This window comes from Trichechus manatus, unplaced genomic scaffold (genome assembly GCF_000243295.1).
Source record: "Trichechus manatus latirostris isolate Lorelei unplaced genomic scaffold, TriManLat1.0 scaffold00135, whole genome shotgun sequence".
Taxonomy (NCBI): domain Eukaryota; kingdom Metazoa; phylum Chordata; class Mammalia; order Sirenia; family Trichechidae; genus Trichechus; species Trichechus manatus.
This window is the reverse complement of record NW_004444071.1, coordinates 6759645-6778090: the sequence shown is the minus strand read 5'-3', so window position 1 is coordinate 6778090 and position 18446 is coordinate 6759645. Positions and strand designations below refer to the sequence as shown.

General features: G+C 39.2%; 1 protein-coding gene across 1 annotated transcript in view; it reads right to left on the bottom strand.

The window, feature by feature from the left end:
• SPEF2 (sperm flagellar 2) overlaps positions 1 to 18446 on the bottom strand; it is a 265827-nt gene that overhangs the window by 93913 nt on the left and 153468 nt on the right. Inside the window, exons 16-18 of the mRNA XM_012558083.1 lie at positions 18138 to 18265; positions 17919 to 18057; positions 4060 to 4197 (exon numbers count right to left, since the gene is read on the bottom strand). Coding sequence (XP_012413537.1) covers positions 4060 to 4197; positions 17919 to 18057; positions 18138 to 18265 — 405 coding nt within the window. The remainder of the gene's footprint in view (positions 1 to 4059; positions 4198 to 17918; positions 18058 to 18137; positions 18266 to 18446) is intronic.

Below are 18446 nucleotides of genomic sequence, written 5' to 3'. Positions count from 1 at the left end.
TTGGAAAAGAATGTGTACTTTGCTGCGGTTGGATGGATTGTTCTATATATGTCTATGAGGTCCAGTTGGCTAAGGGGGGTGTTTTTCATCACATGGTAATCCATACGCAAGTACTTATCTTTCGCCAGTGAGGGCTGCTTCTCACTGGTTCTGGGTGGCTGTGTAGACTCATTGGCACTGGGTCTCTCCCGGTGCATTAAATGTACCTCTGGAGCACTGCTGCTTGCCTGGCTCACTGCTCACCCACAAGCTGCTCAGGTCTGAAGGGCTCAGGCTCTCACTGGGTCAGGTCTGGCAACTCCTCGCTGCTTCTGAACCATTTGTCCCTCCCCCAGGCACTCAGTCTGGTTCCTCAACTCTGCCTTTGATGTTCAGGGCTCCCAGATTGCCATATATAATCAAATCACTTGTTTTTTTGGGTCTTTGTTGTAAGAGGGTCCACCAGAAGCATCTGACTACTCTGCCATCTTGGCCCCACCCTTCGTTATAGTTTTAATTTGCATTTCTCTAATGGCTAATGATGATGAGCATCTCCTCATATACTGTTAGCTGCCTGAATGTCTTCTTTGGTGAAGTGTCTGTTCATATCCTTTGCCCATTTTTTAATTGGGTTATTTGTTTTTGTTGTTGAAGTTTTGCAGTATCTTGTACATTTTAGAGATTAGAGCCTGATCGAATATGTCATAGCCAAAAATGTTTTCCCAGTCTTTAGGTTGTCTTTTTATTCTTTTGGTGAAGTCTTTTGATGAGCATAAGTGTTTGACTTTTAGGAGCTCCCAGTTACCTAGTTTCTCTTCTGATATTTGTGCATTGTTAGTAATGTTTTGTATTCTGTTTATGCCATGTATTAGGGCTCCTAGTGTTGTCCTTATTTTTTCTTCCATGATCTTTATCATTTTCGATTTTATATTTAGGTTTGTGATCCATTTTGAGTTAGTTTTTGTGCAAGGTGTGATGTATGTGTCTTGTTTCATTTTTTCTGCAGATTGATATCCAGTTATGCCAGCATCATTTCTTAAATAGATTAAAGTGATTCATAATAAAGCTAAATCAAGTAAGACATCAGAGTATATCCAGGGCTCTCATATGAGCAGTGTCAACCAAGATTCCTTTCTCATTATGATAACTTATAAATAATGCTTTGTTACTATTTTTCTTAATTGTCACAGAATCTTAGAACTGAAATGAATCTTAGAAAACATCGAGCATAGCATTTTTCTAAAATTATTGTGCTATAGGCTGTTAGGAGCCCTGGTGGCTCAGTGGTTAAGAGCTTGGCTGATAACCAAAAGGTAGGCAGTTTGAATCCACCAGCCACTCCTTGGAAACCCTATGGGGCAGCTCTACGCTGTCCTAAATGGTGCTATGAGTCGGAATTGACTCAGTGACAATGGGTTTGTTTGTTTGTTTTGATAGGCTGTTAATGAGTACCTTGTTGGGGATAAAACAAACAAGCAAACAAAACTTTCTCAAGGACAAATAGTTTCAGAAATACTGGGTTAACATACCAAAAGGGTTTCTCCATTGCAAGACATCTTGATGTCTTAATATGCCAATATTTATGGTCAGTCTCCCAGGGAGTGAGGGGTAGAACTACATAGCCCTTCTCAAACTCATTTGATCACAGAACTAGCTCTTGTTTTGTGAAACATTTTGTAGGACTAGAATTCCATAGAACTCGTGTTGGGAAAACTTATCTAGCTGTCTAACAGGCCTGTGAAGACTTACATGAGGGTTCTTTCCATCACCCTTCCACAAACACATGCAAGCTTCTGTTTATGAGCTTCCAAGACAAGAAGTTCATTGACTCAAATGCCTATTATTTGATGAACAGTTCTAATCATTAGGTGCTTCCTTCATATATTGAACTGAAAACTACCCTCCTGTAATTTCCGTCAGGATTCTACTGAGCAGTGCAGAATAAGGCTCTTTTCTGTTATACATGGCAAGCCTTCAATTATTTGAACAACACTGATGATTAAGCAGTGATTAGGATTTTCAGCTTTGGGGTTAGACTTCCTCAGTCCAAACCTTAGCTCTGCCATTTACTAACTGTGTGATTGGGCAATCACCCACACTTGCCTCACAGATGAGGATAATAATGGAATTTACAGCACAGGGTTGTTGAACAGCATAGGTTTAATGTGTTCATACATGCAAAATCCTTAAAACGGTGCCTGACATGTACACTTACAAAGTAACTATTTAATAAATGTTAGCGTTTATTCACTACCATCCCTGTATCTTATCTTTTCCTAGTTGGCGTTAGACCTCAGTACAGTTTCTCAGGATCAGAGCACAAAATCTAGGTATTTCTGAGCTGTAATAGACTATTTCCAAAAGAGGCATATATTGCTTGAATCTTGAGAAGGATTCACTAAAATCTCTATTCTCAGAGCCTTCACTATTGGATTTCAGCTTTTACGACTATATTATTTTTTTGTTTGTTTTGTTTTTAAATTGAGGCAAAATTTGTAAGATAAAATTTAATAATTTTAAAGTAACAATTCAGTGGTTATTAGTACATTCACAATGTTGGGCAATGACCATCTCTATCTAGTTTCAAAATGTTTCATCATTCCAAAAGGACACCCTATGCCCATTAAGCAGTTGCTTCCCATTGCTCCTTCCTTTCAACCCCTGGCAACCAACAATCTGCATAGTAACATGTGTGTAATGTATTTGTTTGAATACTAGTTTTCAATTCTTTTGGGTATAAACATAGGAGTGGAATTGCTGGGTCATATGGAATTCTGTTGAACTTTTTGAGGCACTGTCAAACTGTTTTCCACAGTATTTTACATTCCAACCAACAACGCACGAGGGTTTCCATTTCTGCACAACCTTGACAACACTTATCTTCTGTTTTCTTGATTATAGCCATCCTGACCAATGATATTGAAGACCTTTTCATGTGCTTGTTAGCCATTTATATATCTTCTCTGGAGAAATGTCTATTCAGGTTCTTTGCCCATTTTTTAATTGAGTTGTTTACCTTTTTTGTTGTTGAGCCCGTAAGTTTTTGACACACTTGTTCCCAACATTTGATCTCTGCATGTCCATAGTGGTGACCTAGACTGGTTTAGGCTGCTTGGGCCTCTCACTTTAATCCTTTGCACAACCCAGGAATTGTAGATCTGGCTGTTTCCTGGTTATGCCTTAGTTTTGTCCTCTGCTTTAAGTCAACTATTTCTGATTCCATCTTCTCTTCCCAATCCAGACTCCTAACATGCCTCAATAGGTCTTCCTTGTCTTAGGATCCTGACTTCCTTAATACTCCCACTTGGATCCCAGAGCTAGTAGTCATTGTGGCTGCTCCTGCCCCCCAAGTTTCTGCTGACTTTTCAGGCCTCCTGTGATCCAATATGCCACTGCACCATGGGCTTATCCCTTTGAATGTTAGAAATACTAGAATTTATTGGTCATTTTTTGATGAAGCATTTATTGAGAACCTACTATGCACAAGCTCTTGGAATTGCCAGAGACTCATTTCCTGTAGTATCTTTTCATGTAAGTTAATCAACTGAAACCTAGAAAAGTACCTTTTCCTATTCTCTATTCCACTGCTATTCTCTTAGGAAAAAATACTCATGTAGACATGGGTGCAAATAGAAGTTAATCGGGTTCTTCTGATTAATGGCCTGCTTTTTCCAATACAGACAGAAACATTTTATTTTTTGGGAACTAAAGCCATGATGGGTTTGATCTTGCTCATGGCTTTGAAGCAGGGCTGCTTTCCTGGGCTTTGGCTGGCCACCTTTGGGTGTCTGCTTTGAGAGGCTGATAAGGTGAATACCCCAGTTGTAGACACCATCTCTCTAGGCCATCTGCAGGCAAAGCTGGTGAGTAGTTGCTTGGATGCTCCTAGTTCTGGTGCTTTTGAGCCCAGATAAGAATTATTTCTTTCCCTTAATTTCCTTGGCAAGCTGGAGCTCATGCCAGGCAGAATGTGATGAGCAAGAGAAGTACTAAATGTACCAATATTTCCAAAGGAGTTGTTACATGAGAAAACCGGCTGTGTCAGGAAGAGTCTGTGTCATCCTGACCTGCTGGTCTTACCTGCATGAGTGAAAAGAAATGGTTCATTGATATTCCAATAGAGTCCTGTAACCAGCTCTCATTAATGATATCAAGACGCTGCTGTTCTGCCTCTTCCTTCCGGGCATCACAAATGTCCCACAGGCGGTCTCTTAAGTCCTGAAGGTAAAAGAAACATTGCTGGTATGGTTGAGACTAAAAGCTCAAATTACCTCTGTGTAAGAAACTGAAATCCTTTACTGTCTTAAAAAAAGTCTGTAAAGAAAATTTGTACCTAATGTACTCATGCATTTCATTTATTCATTCATTCAACAAGTATTTATTTTGCTTCCACTCTCTCTCAAGTCCTCATTTCCTAGGACTACTTCTCTAATCATATGTCCATATTTACTACAAACCCACTACAGTTCCCTTTATTCATGGATGGACCTTTATTTATGGATGGAGATCTGTTTTCTGCATTTTAATTCTTCCTCAAAAAATCTGGTTAAAAAAGTCCTTTTAGTGATTTATGGTGGAAGCAGTGAATTGTTGATACAAGAGATATACAGCTGTATTTAAGCGAAGGATAAAAAACAAAACAAAAAACAGTTGTCTTTTAGTCGATTCTAACTCATGGAGACCCTATGTGTCTTAGAGTAGAACTGTGCTCCATAGGGTTTTCAATGGCTGGTTTTTTTGGAAGTAGATCACCAGGTCTTTCTTCTGAGGTGACTCTGGGTGGACCTGAACCCCCAACCTTTCAGTTAGCAGCTGAGTGTATTGACTATTTGCGCCATGCAAGGACTCCAAACCAAGTGTCAAAAAACAAAAAACCTTATTTCCAAACAAGGTCACATTCACTGATGTAGGGGCTAGAACATATCTTTTTGGGGGACACAATTCAATCCATAACAAATGCCTACCTTATAAGGTTGTTGTGAGGCATTAAATAAGTCAATATAATGCTCACAACATTGACACACTCATAGGAAGGGCTCAGTATATGGTATTTATCATTGTTATTAACTGTAAAGTCTATTCTCCTGTTGTCATCTAGTCAATTCCAACTCATAGTGACCCTATAGGACAGAGTAGAACTGCCCCATAGGGTTTCCAAGGAGCAGCTGGTGGATTCAAACTGCCAGCCTTTTGGTTAGCAGCCGAGTTCTTAACCACTATACCACCAGGGCTGGCATAGTGCACCACATGATACTCACCAAGAAAGCTGGCTGAATGAGATTGTCCAAAAATAAGCTTCGTATTCAAGAAAAACCAAATCAAATTCATTGCTGTTGAGTCAATTCTGACTCATAGGACAGAATAGAACTGCCCCATAGGGGTTCCAAGGAGCGGCTGGTGGATTCGAACTGCCAACCTTTTGATTAGCAGTAGAACTCTTAACCACTGCGCCACCAAGGCTCCAAGAGCTAGCAGTAAATAATATTTTAAAGATTTCAGCTCTGCCACTTCCCAGATCTTGAGCAATAATAGTGATGATATAAAACCAAAAAACAAACTTGTTGCCATCAAGTCGATTCCAACATGGTGACCCAATGTGTTACAAATTAGAACTGCTCCATGGATTTTCTTGGCTGTAATCTTTACAGAAGCAGATCACTTTTCTTTCTTCTACAGTGCCATTGGGTGGGTTTGAACCGTCAACCTTTTGGTAAGCAGTCTAGCTCAAACCATTTGTGCTACCCAGGGACCTTATAGTTAACATCAATGATAACAAATACCATGTACTGAGCCCTTCCTATGAGTGTGTCAATGTTGTGAGCATTATATTGACTCATTTACCACCTCACAACAACCTTACGAGGTAGGCATTTGTTATGGATTGAATCATGTCCCCTGGAAAGATATGTCTTAGCTCCTACATCAGTGAATGTGACCCTGTTTGGAAATAAGGTTTTTCTTTTGTTATCAGTAAGGAGCCCTGGTGGCACACTGGTTAAGCGCTCGGCTGCTAACTGAAAGGTCAGTAGTTCCTACTTACCAGCCGCTCCGTGGGAGAAAGATGTGGTGATTTGTTTCCATAAAGTTTACAGCCTTGGAAACTCTATGGGGGCAGTTCTACCCTGTCTATGGGTTGCTATGAGTCAAAATCAACTCAAGGGCAACAGGTTTGGTTTTGTTGTTGTTGTTACCACTTAAGTTAAAAGAGGTCATACCAGAGTAGGGTGGGTCCTAATCACAGTGCCTTCTGAGTGGTGTCTTATAAAAGAGGGGAATAGACATGGAAACAGAAACACACACAGGGGAAAGACTAGGAACTCCAAGAAATACTTGGGGCTGCCAGAAGCTGAAAGAGACAAGGAAAGATCTTCCCCTTGAGCCATCAGAGAAAGAGGAGCAGAACCCTGTCAATGCCCTGAATTCAGACTTCTAGCCTCCAGAACTGAGAGACAATAACTTTCTGCTCCTTAAAGCCACTCACTTTGTGGTATTTTGTTTCAGTAGTCATAAGAAACTAAGACAATACTAGTATGGTCTTCATTTTGCAGATGAGGAAACAGTCACAGAAAGGTTATTTTCCTAATGTCACACAACAAGCAACAAGTATCCTGTTGGAGTCAGGATATAAGCCTGGTCTTGAGCAATATGTATCACTACATTAGGCCTCAGTTACTTCATCTGTAAAATGGGGCCAATGTTATTTACTTTTTTTATTTGTAATATATATATAAAACTATTATTATATTCATATTAATAACATAATTACTGTTGACAAAAGATCTCATTAACGAAATATATACAATCCCAAATTTGACCGTTTTCACAATAGTAATAATTTATTGAATACATCTTATGCACTGGGTATTATGCTACATGCTTTATGTGGATTACCTCACCTCTTCATAAGCAAGAGGTAAGTTTCTGATAAGAAAATTGATGCACAGAGAGGTTAAGTTACTTTCCTACAGTTTCAGTGTGGTGGAATCAGGAATTTGAACCCAAGTAGTTTTATTCCAGTGACTACAGTGAATTTTATTTCTCTGATGCTGTTATTTATGGTGGCGTCCTGGTGGCCAAGGGGTTAAGAGCTACGGCTGCTAACCAGAAGGTGGGCAGTTTGAATCCACCAGCTGCTCTTTAGAAACCCTATGCAGCAGTTCTACTCTGTCCTCTAGGGCCGCTATGAGTCAGAATCAACTCAACAGCAACGGGTTTTGGTTTGTGTTTATGGAAAACTCTGTGCCTGAAGTCTTACCTGAGCATTTTGGTTCGTTACCTGGTGGAGGCTGCACATAAAATGAAGATATCACAAGTCCTTTTTATAGCCATAAAATAATCATTAGCATGATACATCATTATTTTAGAGCTGATCTTAATATCCCATGGATCTTTTACAAATGTTTTGTCAGACATTTGGTAAGTACTGGCCTGTGCTTAACAAATGTTTATACATTTTTAAAAGACAGAGGAAGACAGAGGAAAAAGTACAAAAGCAGGAGACTGGAGACCTTGCTTCCAGTTTGCTTTCTGCTGCTGACTCACTGTGAAAACTTCCCAAGTAACAGCATCTCTGGGGCTCGGTTTTCTAATTGGTAGAATGAGGACAGTGCAATAGAAGAACCTATTACCTTTATAGGACTGGAATAAAATAATTCAAGAACAAGGAATATTACTGGGGATAACGAGGGATTAAAACAATGAGTAATTACTGTAAGCTTACCCAGGGGCACTACCACCTGTCTGTCGGTTAGCTGTACTGTGGTAACTTACGTACTGCTGTGATGCTGGAAGTTATGCCACTGGTATTTCAAATACCAGGAGGGTCACTCAGGGTGGATAGTTTTCAGTGACACTTCCAGACTAAGATAGACTAAGGAGAAAGACCTGGTGGTCTTCTTCTGAAAATCAGCCAATGAAAACCCTATGGATCACAACAGAATATTGTCTGAAATAGTGCCGGAAGATGAGCAGCTAAGTTGGAAGGCACCACACAACAGCTGACAATGGACCCAAATATTCCAATGATCATAAAGATGGTACAAGACTGGGCAATGTTTCATTCTGTTGTACATGGAGTCACCATGAGTTGAAGCTGACGTGACAGCAACTAACAACAACAACAAACCAGAGGCAGGCTGATTTTCAGCCAGTATTGCTTGTATGGGCTTACTAGTTGTTCTTAGCCAGAGTCCTTTCTGATCGGTCCACGGAAGGTTGTTCGGGGTCCATGCTTTGTCACTTGCTAAATATTCTGACTATCAGTGCTGCACAGAGAGATATATACATTGTCATGGACTTCATATAAGCTCATAATCATTGGGTGAGGACAGAGGCAAAGGAATAAACTGTAGGTATTTGTGGAGAAGGCAGTGTAGAGAAAGAATGGAAGCATGCTATCTATGTTGGCAACTAAAGGACAAGAAAGAGTATGCCGAGTGTCATAGAAAATAGAAGAAAGTGCCTTCAGAATCAAGAGGAAGGCGAGATCTCATTTGGCTTTGGAACGGGAATTGGAGAAGTTTGATATAGCATTCTTGGAGAAAGGAAGGCCATGGGAAAAAGGGCAGTAAAAGAACAAAAGAAAAGTGGGCAGGAATCATAAACAGAATTTAGAAGGAATAAAAATAAGTGACCAAGAAACTTATGGAAAGATACTAAATGGTGTTGATAAAAACAGAAATTCAAATTAAAAGAAGATAGCAATTTTTTTTTTCATTTTTGCTTATCAAATTGTCATTAAAAAAGAGAGAGAGAGAGAGAGGCCAATTATTGTACCTTGGATGGCTGCTTACAAGCCTCTATGAACAACAGCCTCCTTTGCCATGAGACCAGAACTGGATGGTGCCCTGCTACCATTACTAAATGTTTTGATCAAAAATTCTACAGAAGAATCCTGATCAAAATGAAGGAAATGCAAAACAGATATTCAAATTCTCACAGACTCCAGACTTTCAGGAGCCATGGAGGCTGGAAGAATCCCTGAAACTACTGCCCCGAAATAATCTCAAAACCTTAAACCAAAAATATCCTCTCGAGTCTTCTTAAAATCAAATAATAGTCTAGCTTAACAGGTAAAGAATGTTTTGAATATTGTGCTCTTTAGAGAACTATCTATATGGGATCAAACTGACAACAGCAACTAAAAAGATTAGATAGGAACCTTAGGGGTCAGTGAATTTATGTCAATGGAGGAGGGACAATTAAGAAAAAGAGGGTGAGAATGGTTGTACAACTTGAAAAATATAATCAATGTCACTGAATTGTACATGTAGAAATTGTTGAACTGGTGTATGTCGTGCTGTGTATATTCTCAACGAAAACAACAAAAAATAAAATAAAATATTAAAAAAATAGAATTCAGAGGCATTAAATGATAGGGTGTTACCTGAAACCAGGCAGAGGCTTAGTGGTTTGGAGTATAATGAACGTATGGGCTACTGGGAGACTGAAAATGAACTTGGAGACAGGCTAAAAGATTCCAACTTTATTTGGTAAGAGTTAGGGAATGACTCCCCCATGGATCTGTCAGCTTGTCATACTGTAGGAGCTTGCATGTTGCTATGATGCTGGAAGCTACGCTACCAGTATTCAAATATCAGCAGGGTCACCCATGGAGGACAGGTTTCAGCTGAGCTTCCAGATTAGAAGGACATGGCAGTCTACCTCTGTAAGCAATTAGTCACTGAAAACCTTATGAATAGCAGTGGAACACTGTCTGATATAGTGCCAGAAGATGAGCCCCTCAGGTTGAAAGGCACTAAAAAGAAAATTAGAAGAGGTTTCTCCAACTCCATAAAGTAAGTCGACCTTAAAGACTTGGATGGAGTCAAGCTTTCGGGGCCTTCATTTGCTGATGTGGCATGACTCAAAATGAGAAGAAACAGCTGCAAACATCCATTAATAATCGGAATATGGAATACACAAAGTATGAATCTAGGAAAATTGGGAATAGTCAAAAATGAAATGGAACATATAAACATCAATATCCTAGGCATTAGTAAGCTGAAATAGACTGGTATTGGCCATTTTGAATCAGACAATCATATGGTCTACTATGTTTGAAATGACAACTTGAAGACGAATGGTGTTACATTCATCGTCAAGAAGAATATTTCAAGATCTATCGTGAAGTACAATGCTGTCAATGATAAGGTAATATCCATATACCTACAAGGAAGACCAGTTAAAATGACTTTTATTCAAATTTATGCATCAACCACTAAGGCCGAAGATGAGGAACTTGAAGATTTTTACCAACTTCTGCAGTCAAATTGCGTTGATAATTACCAGTGATTGGAATGTGAAAGTTGGAAACAACAAAGAAGGATCAGTAGCTGGAGAATATGGCCTTGATGATAGAAATGATGCCAGAGATCTCATGATAGAATTTTCCAAGGCCAGTGACTTCTTCATTGCAAATACCTTTTTTCAACAATGTAAACAACGACTATACACGCGGACCTGGCCAGATGGAATACACAGGAATCAAATCAACTACATCTGTGAAAAGAGACAATGGAAAAGCTCAATATCATCAGTCAGAACAAGGCCAAGGGGCTGACTGCAGAACAAACCATCAGTTGCTCATATGCAAGTTCAAGGGGAAAATAAAGAAAATTAGAACAAGTCCACGATAGCCAAAGTATGACCTTGAGGATTTCCCACTTGAATTTAGAGACGATCTCAAGAATAGATTTGACACGTTGAACACTAATGACTGAAGACCAGACAAATTGTGTAATGACATCAAAGACGTGGTACATGAAGAAAGCAAGAAGTCATTAAAAAAGACAGGAAAGAAAGAAAAGACCAAAATCGATGTCAGAAGAGACTCTGAAAGTTGCTTTTGAAAGTCCAGTAGCTAATGCAAAAGGAAAAAAAACTCAGTCCCTCAAGGTGTCTGGACGTGTCTAGGAAGCTTCTGTGACTTTGCCTTGGTCAAGTTGTGCTGATTTCCCCAGTGTTGTGTGTTGTTTTTCCCTTCTCCAAAGTTAACACTTGTCTACTATCTAGTTAGTGATTTCCACTCCCCACCCTTCACCTCCTTCCTAACCATCAAAAAAAAATTTTTTTTCTGTGTGTAAACCTTTTCTTGGGTTTTTATAATAGTGGTCTCATACAGTATTTGTCCTTTTGTGACTGACTTATTTCACTCAGCATAATGCCCTCCAGATTCATCGATGTTGTGAGATGTTTCATGTATTCATCATTGTCTTTTATCATTGTGTCGTATTCCATTGTGTGTACGTACCATAATTTGTTTATCCATTCATCTGTTGATGGGCACTTAGGTTGTTTCCATCTTTTTGCTATTGTGAATAATGCTGCAATGAACATGGCTGTGCATATGTCTATTTGTGTGACAGCTCTTATTAGAGAAATAAGAGGATATATTCCTAGGAGTGGGACTGCTGGATCATATGGTATTTCTATTTCTAGATTTTTAAGGAGGTGCCATATCATTTTTCATAGTGTTTGTACCATTTTACATTCCCACCAGCAGTGCATAAGAGTTTCAGTCTACCCCAAAACCTCTCCAGCGTTTGTTATTTTCTGTTTTTTTGATTAATGCCAGTAATGTCAGGCTGAGATGGTATCTCATTGTAGTTTTGATTTGTATTTCTCTAGTGGCTTATGATCGCGAACATTTCCTCATGGGTCTGTTAGCTGCCTGAATGTCTTCTTTGATAAAGTGTTTGCCCATTTTTTAATTGGATTATATGTCTTTTTGTTGTTGAGGTGTTGAAGGATGCTATAAATTTTAGAGATTTCATATGATTCTTTTCTTTTGTTCTATTTATGTGACAGATTTTGTTGATTGATTTTCTAATGTTGAACCATCCTTGCGTACCTAGTATGAATCCCACTTAGTTGTGCTGTTTTATTTTTTGATATGAGGCTGAATTCTATTGCCTAGAGTCCTAGTGGCACAGTGGTTAAGAGCTCAGCTGCTAACCAAAAGGTCGGCAGTTCAAATCCACAAGCTGCTCCTTGGAAACCCTATGGAGCAGTTCTACTCTGGCCTATAGGGACACTCACTATGAGTCAGAATCGACTTGATGGCAATGGGTTTGGTTTGGTGTATTCATTAGAGACATTGGTCTGTAATTTTCTTTTTTTATTTTATGGTGTCTGGCTTTGGTTTCAGGGTTATCCTGGCTTCGTAGAATGAATTCAGTAGTATCCCTTCCTTTTCTATGCTCTGAAATAGCTTGAGCAGTACTGGTGTGAACTCTTCTCTAAATGTTTGGTAGAATTCTGCAGTGAAGCTGTCTGGGCCAAGACTTTTTTTTGAGGGGGGGGAGTTTTTTTTTTTATTACCTCTCCAATCTCTTCTCTTACTATGGGTCTGTTCAGATTTTCTATCTCAGTTTGTGTTAGTTTAGGTAGGTAGTGTGTTTCTAGAAATTTGTTCATTTCCTCTAGGATCTCAAATTTGTTGGAGTACAGTTTTTCTTAGTATTCTGTTATGACCCTTTTTATTTCAGTTGGGTCATCTCTTTTCTTATTTGGGTGATTTGCTTCCTTTCCTGTTTCTCTTTTGTCAGTTTGGCCAATGGTTTGTCGAATTTATTAATCTTTTCAAAAAATCAACTTTCGGTCTTGTTGATTCTTTCTATTGTTTTTCTATTCTCTATTTCATTTATTTCTGCTTTAATCTTTATTATTTCCTTTATTTTGGTGCCTATGGAGCTATGAGTCAGAACCAACTCGACAGCAATGGTTTTGGTTTTTCCTATTTTTTTGGCGGGGGGGGGGTGCTTCTTGCTGTTCTCTTTCTATTCATTCGAGTTGTAGGGCTGATGTTTTGATTTTAGCTTTTTTTCTTTTTTTTTTTGGATGTGTGTGCTTAATGCTATAAATTGACCTCTGCGCACTGCCTTTGCTGTGTTCCCAGAGGTTTTGGTATGATGTGTTTTCATTCTCATTTGATTCTAGGAATTTTTTTATTCCTTCTTTGATTTCTTCTATTACCCAGTTGATTTTAAGCAAGGTGTTATTCAGTTTCCATATATTTGATTTTTTTTTCCTTGTTCTTTCTGTTATTATTTTCTACTTTTTTGGTGTTGTGATCAGAGAGAATACTTTGTATTCTTTCAGTGTTTTCCATTTTATTGAGGGTTGCTTTGCAGCCTAAAATGTGGTCTATTCTGGAGAATGTTCCATGTGCATTGGAAAAGATTGTATATTTTGCTGCTGTTGGGTGGAGTGTTCTATATATGTCTATGAGGTCAAGTAGGTTGATTGTGGCCCTTAGATCTTCTGTATCTTTGTTGGGTTTCTTTCTAGATGTTCTGTCCTTTACTGAGAGTGGTGTGTTGAAGTCTCCTACTATTATTGTGGAACTGTCAATTTCTCTTTTCAGTGCTGTTAGAGTTTGTTTTATGTATTTTGGAGCTCTGTCATTGGGTACAGAGATATTTATTAAGGTTATGTCTTCTTGGTGGATTGTCCTTTTAATCATTATATAATGTCCTTCTTTGTCTTTTATGATTGATTTTGCCTTAAAGACTATTTTATCTGAGATTAGTATTGCCGCTCTTGCTCTTTTCTGGTTACTTTTTACTTGACATATTTTTTCCATCCTTAGATTTTTAATATATTTATATCTTTGCATCTAAGATGTGTTTCTTATAGACAGCATATTGATGGGTCTTGTTTTTTTTATCCATTCTGCCACTATCTGTCTCTTTATGGTGCATTTAAGCCACTTACATTCAGTGTGATTATTGATAGGTATGAGTTTATTGCTGTCATATTGTGCTTTTTTTTTGGTGCTGACGTTTTCTTTGTTCCTCTTACTTTTTTGTGCTGAGTTCCTTTTGTTTGTGGATTTTGTTTTCTTTTCTTTCATTATTATAGATTTTGTGCTTACTGAGTCTTTATGCTTTTCTTCTCTTTTATTTTGATGAGCAGGTTTGTTAACTTTCTTTGTGGTTACCTTGAATTTTACCCTTATAGTCCTAAGTTTTAACCAGTCTTTTATTACTTGATATTGCCTTACCTTCATCTCCATTTGAAAGTTCTGTATGTACACTGTTTATTCCTCTTTTTATTGTTTTGAAGTTGTCGTCATTTACAGATTGACTTCTCTGTTTCCCCATTTTAAGTCTCTTAGCTTTGTTCTATTATTGAGAGTTCTTTACCTAGGTTGGTATTCGGCTGATGCTGTCCTGTGTCCTACACTCCAGTTGTTGGATGTTGTTGGTTTGCTAACCGAAGAACTCCTTTTATATTTCTTGTAAAGTTTGGTTTTGTTTTTACAAATTCTCTTGATTTCTGTTTATCTGGAAACATCCTAATTTCACCATCATATCTGAGAGAGAGTTTTGCAGGATATATTGTTCTTGGATGGCAGTTTGTTTTTTTTTTCTTTTAAGGTTTTCTCTATGTCATCCCATTATCTTCTTGCCTGCATAGTTTCTGTCAAGTAATCAGAGCTTAGTCTTATTGTTTCCCCTTTGTATGTGACTTTTCATTTTTCTCAAGCTGCTGTCAGGATTCTTTTTTTGTCTTTGGTTTTGGCAAGTGTGGTTATGATATGTCTTGGTGACTTTTTCTGGGCTGTATCCTATACAGGGTTCGTGGAGCTTCTTGGATGATCATCTTTTTGTCTTTCATGATATTTGTATGTTTTCTTCCAGCAAACCTTCAACAATCTTCTCTGTGTTTTCCATTTTCTCCTCTTGTTCTGGAACTCTGATCACTTGCAAATTTTTGCTCTTGATTGTGTCCCATATAATTCTTACATGTTGTTCATTTTTCTTTAATTTTTTCCTCTGATTTTTCCTAAAACAAAGTGGCATCTGTGGATTCATCTTCAATCTCACTAATTCTGTCTTTCATTGTTTCAGATTTGCTGGTAAAACCTTCTGTGGGGTAGGCCATTTCTGAAATTTTGTTTATCTTTTGGATTTCCAGTTGCTGTTTTTGTATGATTTCTAATTGTTTATTTACTCTGACATTTTGTTCTTGCATTATTTTCCTGTATTTTTCTATTGTTTGTCTGTGTTTTCCTTGATTTTGTCTATGTTTTCGTTGCTTTTGTCTGAGTTTTCCATGATTTTGTCTGTTTTTTCCTTGCTTTTGTCTTTGTTTTCCTTGATCACTTTCCTAATCTCTTGGAGAGCCCTAAATATTAGTCTTTTTAATTCCATATCAGGTTATTTCACTGCCTTTTCTTCTACTAGGATGTTATCTGATTTTTTATTTTAGTAACTGATTTTTTTTTTATTTTGGTCATTTCATGGAGCCATCTTGTCCTGCTTTTTTATGTTTTTATATTGTCTGCTGTCTGCAGGACCTTAAGGTATTATTTTCTTTATATATTGATTGTACGTTCGTTTGTTTCATCTTACCTTTTTGTTTTGTTTTGATATGTCATTGAGGGCAGACCAGGCATGCTGTGCTGCTTGCTCATTTGTGGGCATGATAGTTCTCACCATCTTTTCCAGGTGGGCAGGACAGCAGCGGGCAGGGTGAGCCCACTTTGCTGTACACTAGTTTGACGAGGTTGCTGGGTGGGCCCTGTCTGCCTCTCGATGTTGGTCCAGTGGTATGAAAGCACTCATAGCCCCTTACCAGATGGGATGGAGTGTTGGACAGGGAGTGGTATGGGCTTGCCTCCCACCGTTCATCAGCTAAGCAAGTGGCAGGGTGGAAGGGGTAGTGTGGGCCTGGTGCAGTGGTGGGTCTGAGTGTTAGGGATGCTCTAGCTGAGGTGGTGAGGTAGGGGTCAGGCAGGAAGGGAGAGAGGTAGTGTATGGGGCTAGGTAGGAGGAGAAAGAAAAGAAAAGAGAGAGGAAAAAAAAAAAGAGCAGGCAGCATGGTGGTAGCCAGTGGGTGGGGGCATGGCAGACCGGGGCTGGTGGGAATAGGGAGAAGTGGCATAAATGGTTAGATGGGGGGTGGGGGTGGGGAGAAAAGAAAGAAAGAAAAAGGAAAAAATAAAATAAATGGCTGTGTGGTGGGGGCTGGCAGGTAGGGGCAGGGCAGACCTGTGTCAGCAGTGGGCCAGTGTGTCAGTGGCACTCTATCCAAAGTGGCATGGCAGGGCTGGCAGGAAGGGGTGTGGAGGTGGCATACAGGGCTAGGTGGGACGGATAAAGAAAAATAAGAAAGGAAAAAAGAGAGAAAAGGAAAAAAAATGGCAACATGGTGGAGGCTGATGAATGGGGGTGGGCAGACACAGGGCATTGGTGGGCGAGTACACTGGTGGCTCTCTAGCCATGGCAGCATGGCAAGGACCAGTGTGAAGGGGGGGATGTGACATATCTGGCTAGGTGAGAGGGAGAAAGAAAAAAGAAAAAAAACGGTGGTGCAGAAGGAGCTGGCGGGTGTGGGTGGGGTGGACCTGGCGTTGTAGTGGGCTGGTGGGCCTCTAACTGTGGCAGTGGAGTGGGTGTTGTGGGAAGGGGGTGAAGTGTTGTACAGGATCAGATGGAAGGGAGGAAGAAAAGAAAGAAAGAGGAAAAAAAAAAAAAAAAGCTGTGCAGCGGGAGGGTGCGGGGCAGGTCCAGGAGGTGAGTTTGTATTGTGGACTGTGGTAGTTGGGGGTACTGGTATGGAGGAGATCTTGCTTCTACTCACCAGAAGGGTAAGAGGTAGGAAAGGGTGTTTCTCTGGTGACCGGGCTCTCTGTCTCCTGTTGGGAGCTCCGTTAAATTGTCTTTCTGTACTTGCCATCCAAGGTCGTTGCTGGCTGTGTTCCAAGGTGGCAGCCCTGTGCTGTGTTAGTTGGCAGGGGACCTCCACTCCGTATCGCTCCTTGTTTTCTGTTTTCCATCAGTTTCTTCTTCCATTCAGTGTTTGATCTACTTCTTTATCCTTTCACTTGATGCTTAGGGTTCCAGGACTGACTTTTGTATCTCTTTTACTTAGTTTTTCAGGTCTTTGCTGCAGAGGGACAGCATGGTGCATTTATGCAGGGTGCTATGTTTGGCTCTGCCTCTCCAAAACATTCTTTTAAATAATTGTGTGGCCAAAGATGATGTAAATACTACAATCATACACTATTTGGTAATTAATCATAATGAACACATTACAATAAAAAAACTATAGATTGCCCCCGGACACCCTTTTAGCTCAGTAATGAAGTCGCTCCTGAGGTTCACCATTCAGTCAAAGATTAGACAGCCCCATAAAACAGAACAAGATTAATGGGGCACAACAGTCCAGGGACAAGGACTAGAAGGCATGAGGGGACAGGAAAGCTGGTAATAGGGAACCCAAGATTGAGAAGGGACAGTGTTGACATGTGGGGTTGTTAACCATTGTCATAAAACAGTATGTGTACTAACTGTTTAATGTTGTTCTGTAAACCTTCATTTAAAGTACAATTTAAAAAAAAAAAAACAAAAAAACTATGGGGCATATCCAAACCTCTCAGAGGAGCTTTTTTGTTTCCCTTGATTATTCTTGCTAGAGACTGCTCTGCTTTGAGTTTTGATATTTTAAGTTTAATTCCTTTTATTTGTCAATTTGTCTATCAAGTGCCACGCACTGTGCTTGCTGGAGATACAAATATGTATAAGATTTGGTATTTGCCCTCAAAGAATCTATTCAGTAGAGCCAACCTTTTGGGTTTTCCATGCAGTTCCCTCATTCCCCTTTTTTTGTCTCATCAACTGATCATATACTTGCATTCAGAATAGGCAAGTGTGTAATACCAGGTGTGGACAGAGTTACATGGTTCAACAAAGAGGTTAGCAATCTACAAAATAGATGCCAAGAACACTCTGAAAAATTTAGGTCCTCTTTCCAGAAGCACTGGCCACCATATTCTCATTCTGAACTCAAAGTGTAGAAAAGCCATTGTTCTTGAAAGTCGGCAGGAAAAAGTTCAAACCATTTCCCTCCTCATCCTACACCTCATGAAAGTAAGAAAGGAATGAATTAGGTTTTGCTGTACAAGATTTGAAAGGGTAGGGACCACTTACATTCACTCTTTGGTGTAATTCTGCCTTGGTTTCCTCATCATCCCACAGGTCATCAGGGAGAGAGTTGAAATCAGCTTGCCAATGAGCTACAAAATTTTGCTTGTGATCTGGACGCATTAGAAAGTGCTGGAAGCTTGTTCTGTAAGGCATTAAGAGAAGATGGATCTTACACATCATACCTGCAAAATGTAAAATTCTAACCTTGGTAACTTTACTTACCTAATCTCATATAAGTAAGCAATCACAGTATGCTTGTCTTCTCTCAGATACCTCAGGACTGTTTTGATGGTTTTTATATAGGAACTTTCTATTAGTTTCCAGTAAGGTACTAGAAATGAAGGTATTTCCTGTTCAATGGTAAAGCATAGAAATCGTTATTTCAAACTGAAAATTCTTCTGAATAAGTTAGTCAAAAGAACAAGACTACGCAAGAAGATAAAGACACAACGGCAGTTCCTTAAAGCTTTCTCTGTGAAACTTGTCCCTCCTTTCTTTGCTTCCCCCAGTTAATTCCTATTCCAAGTAATT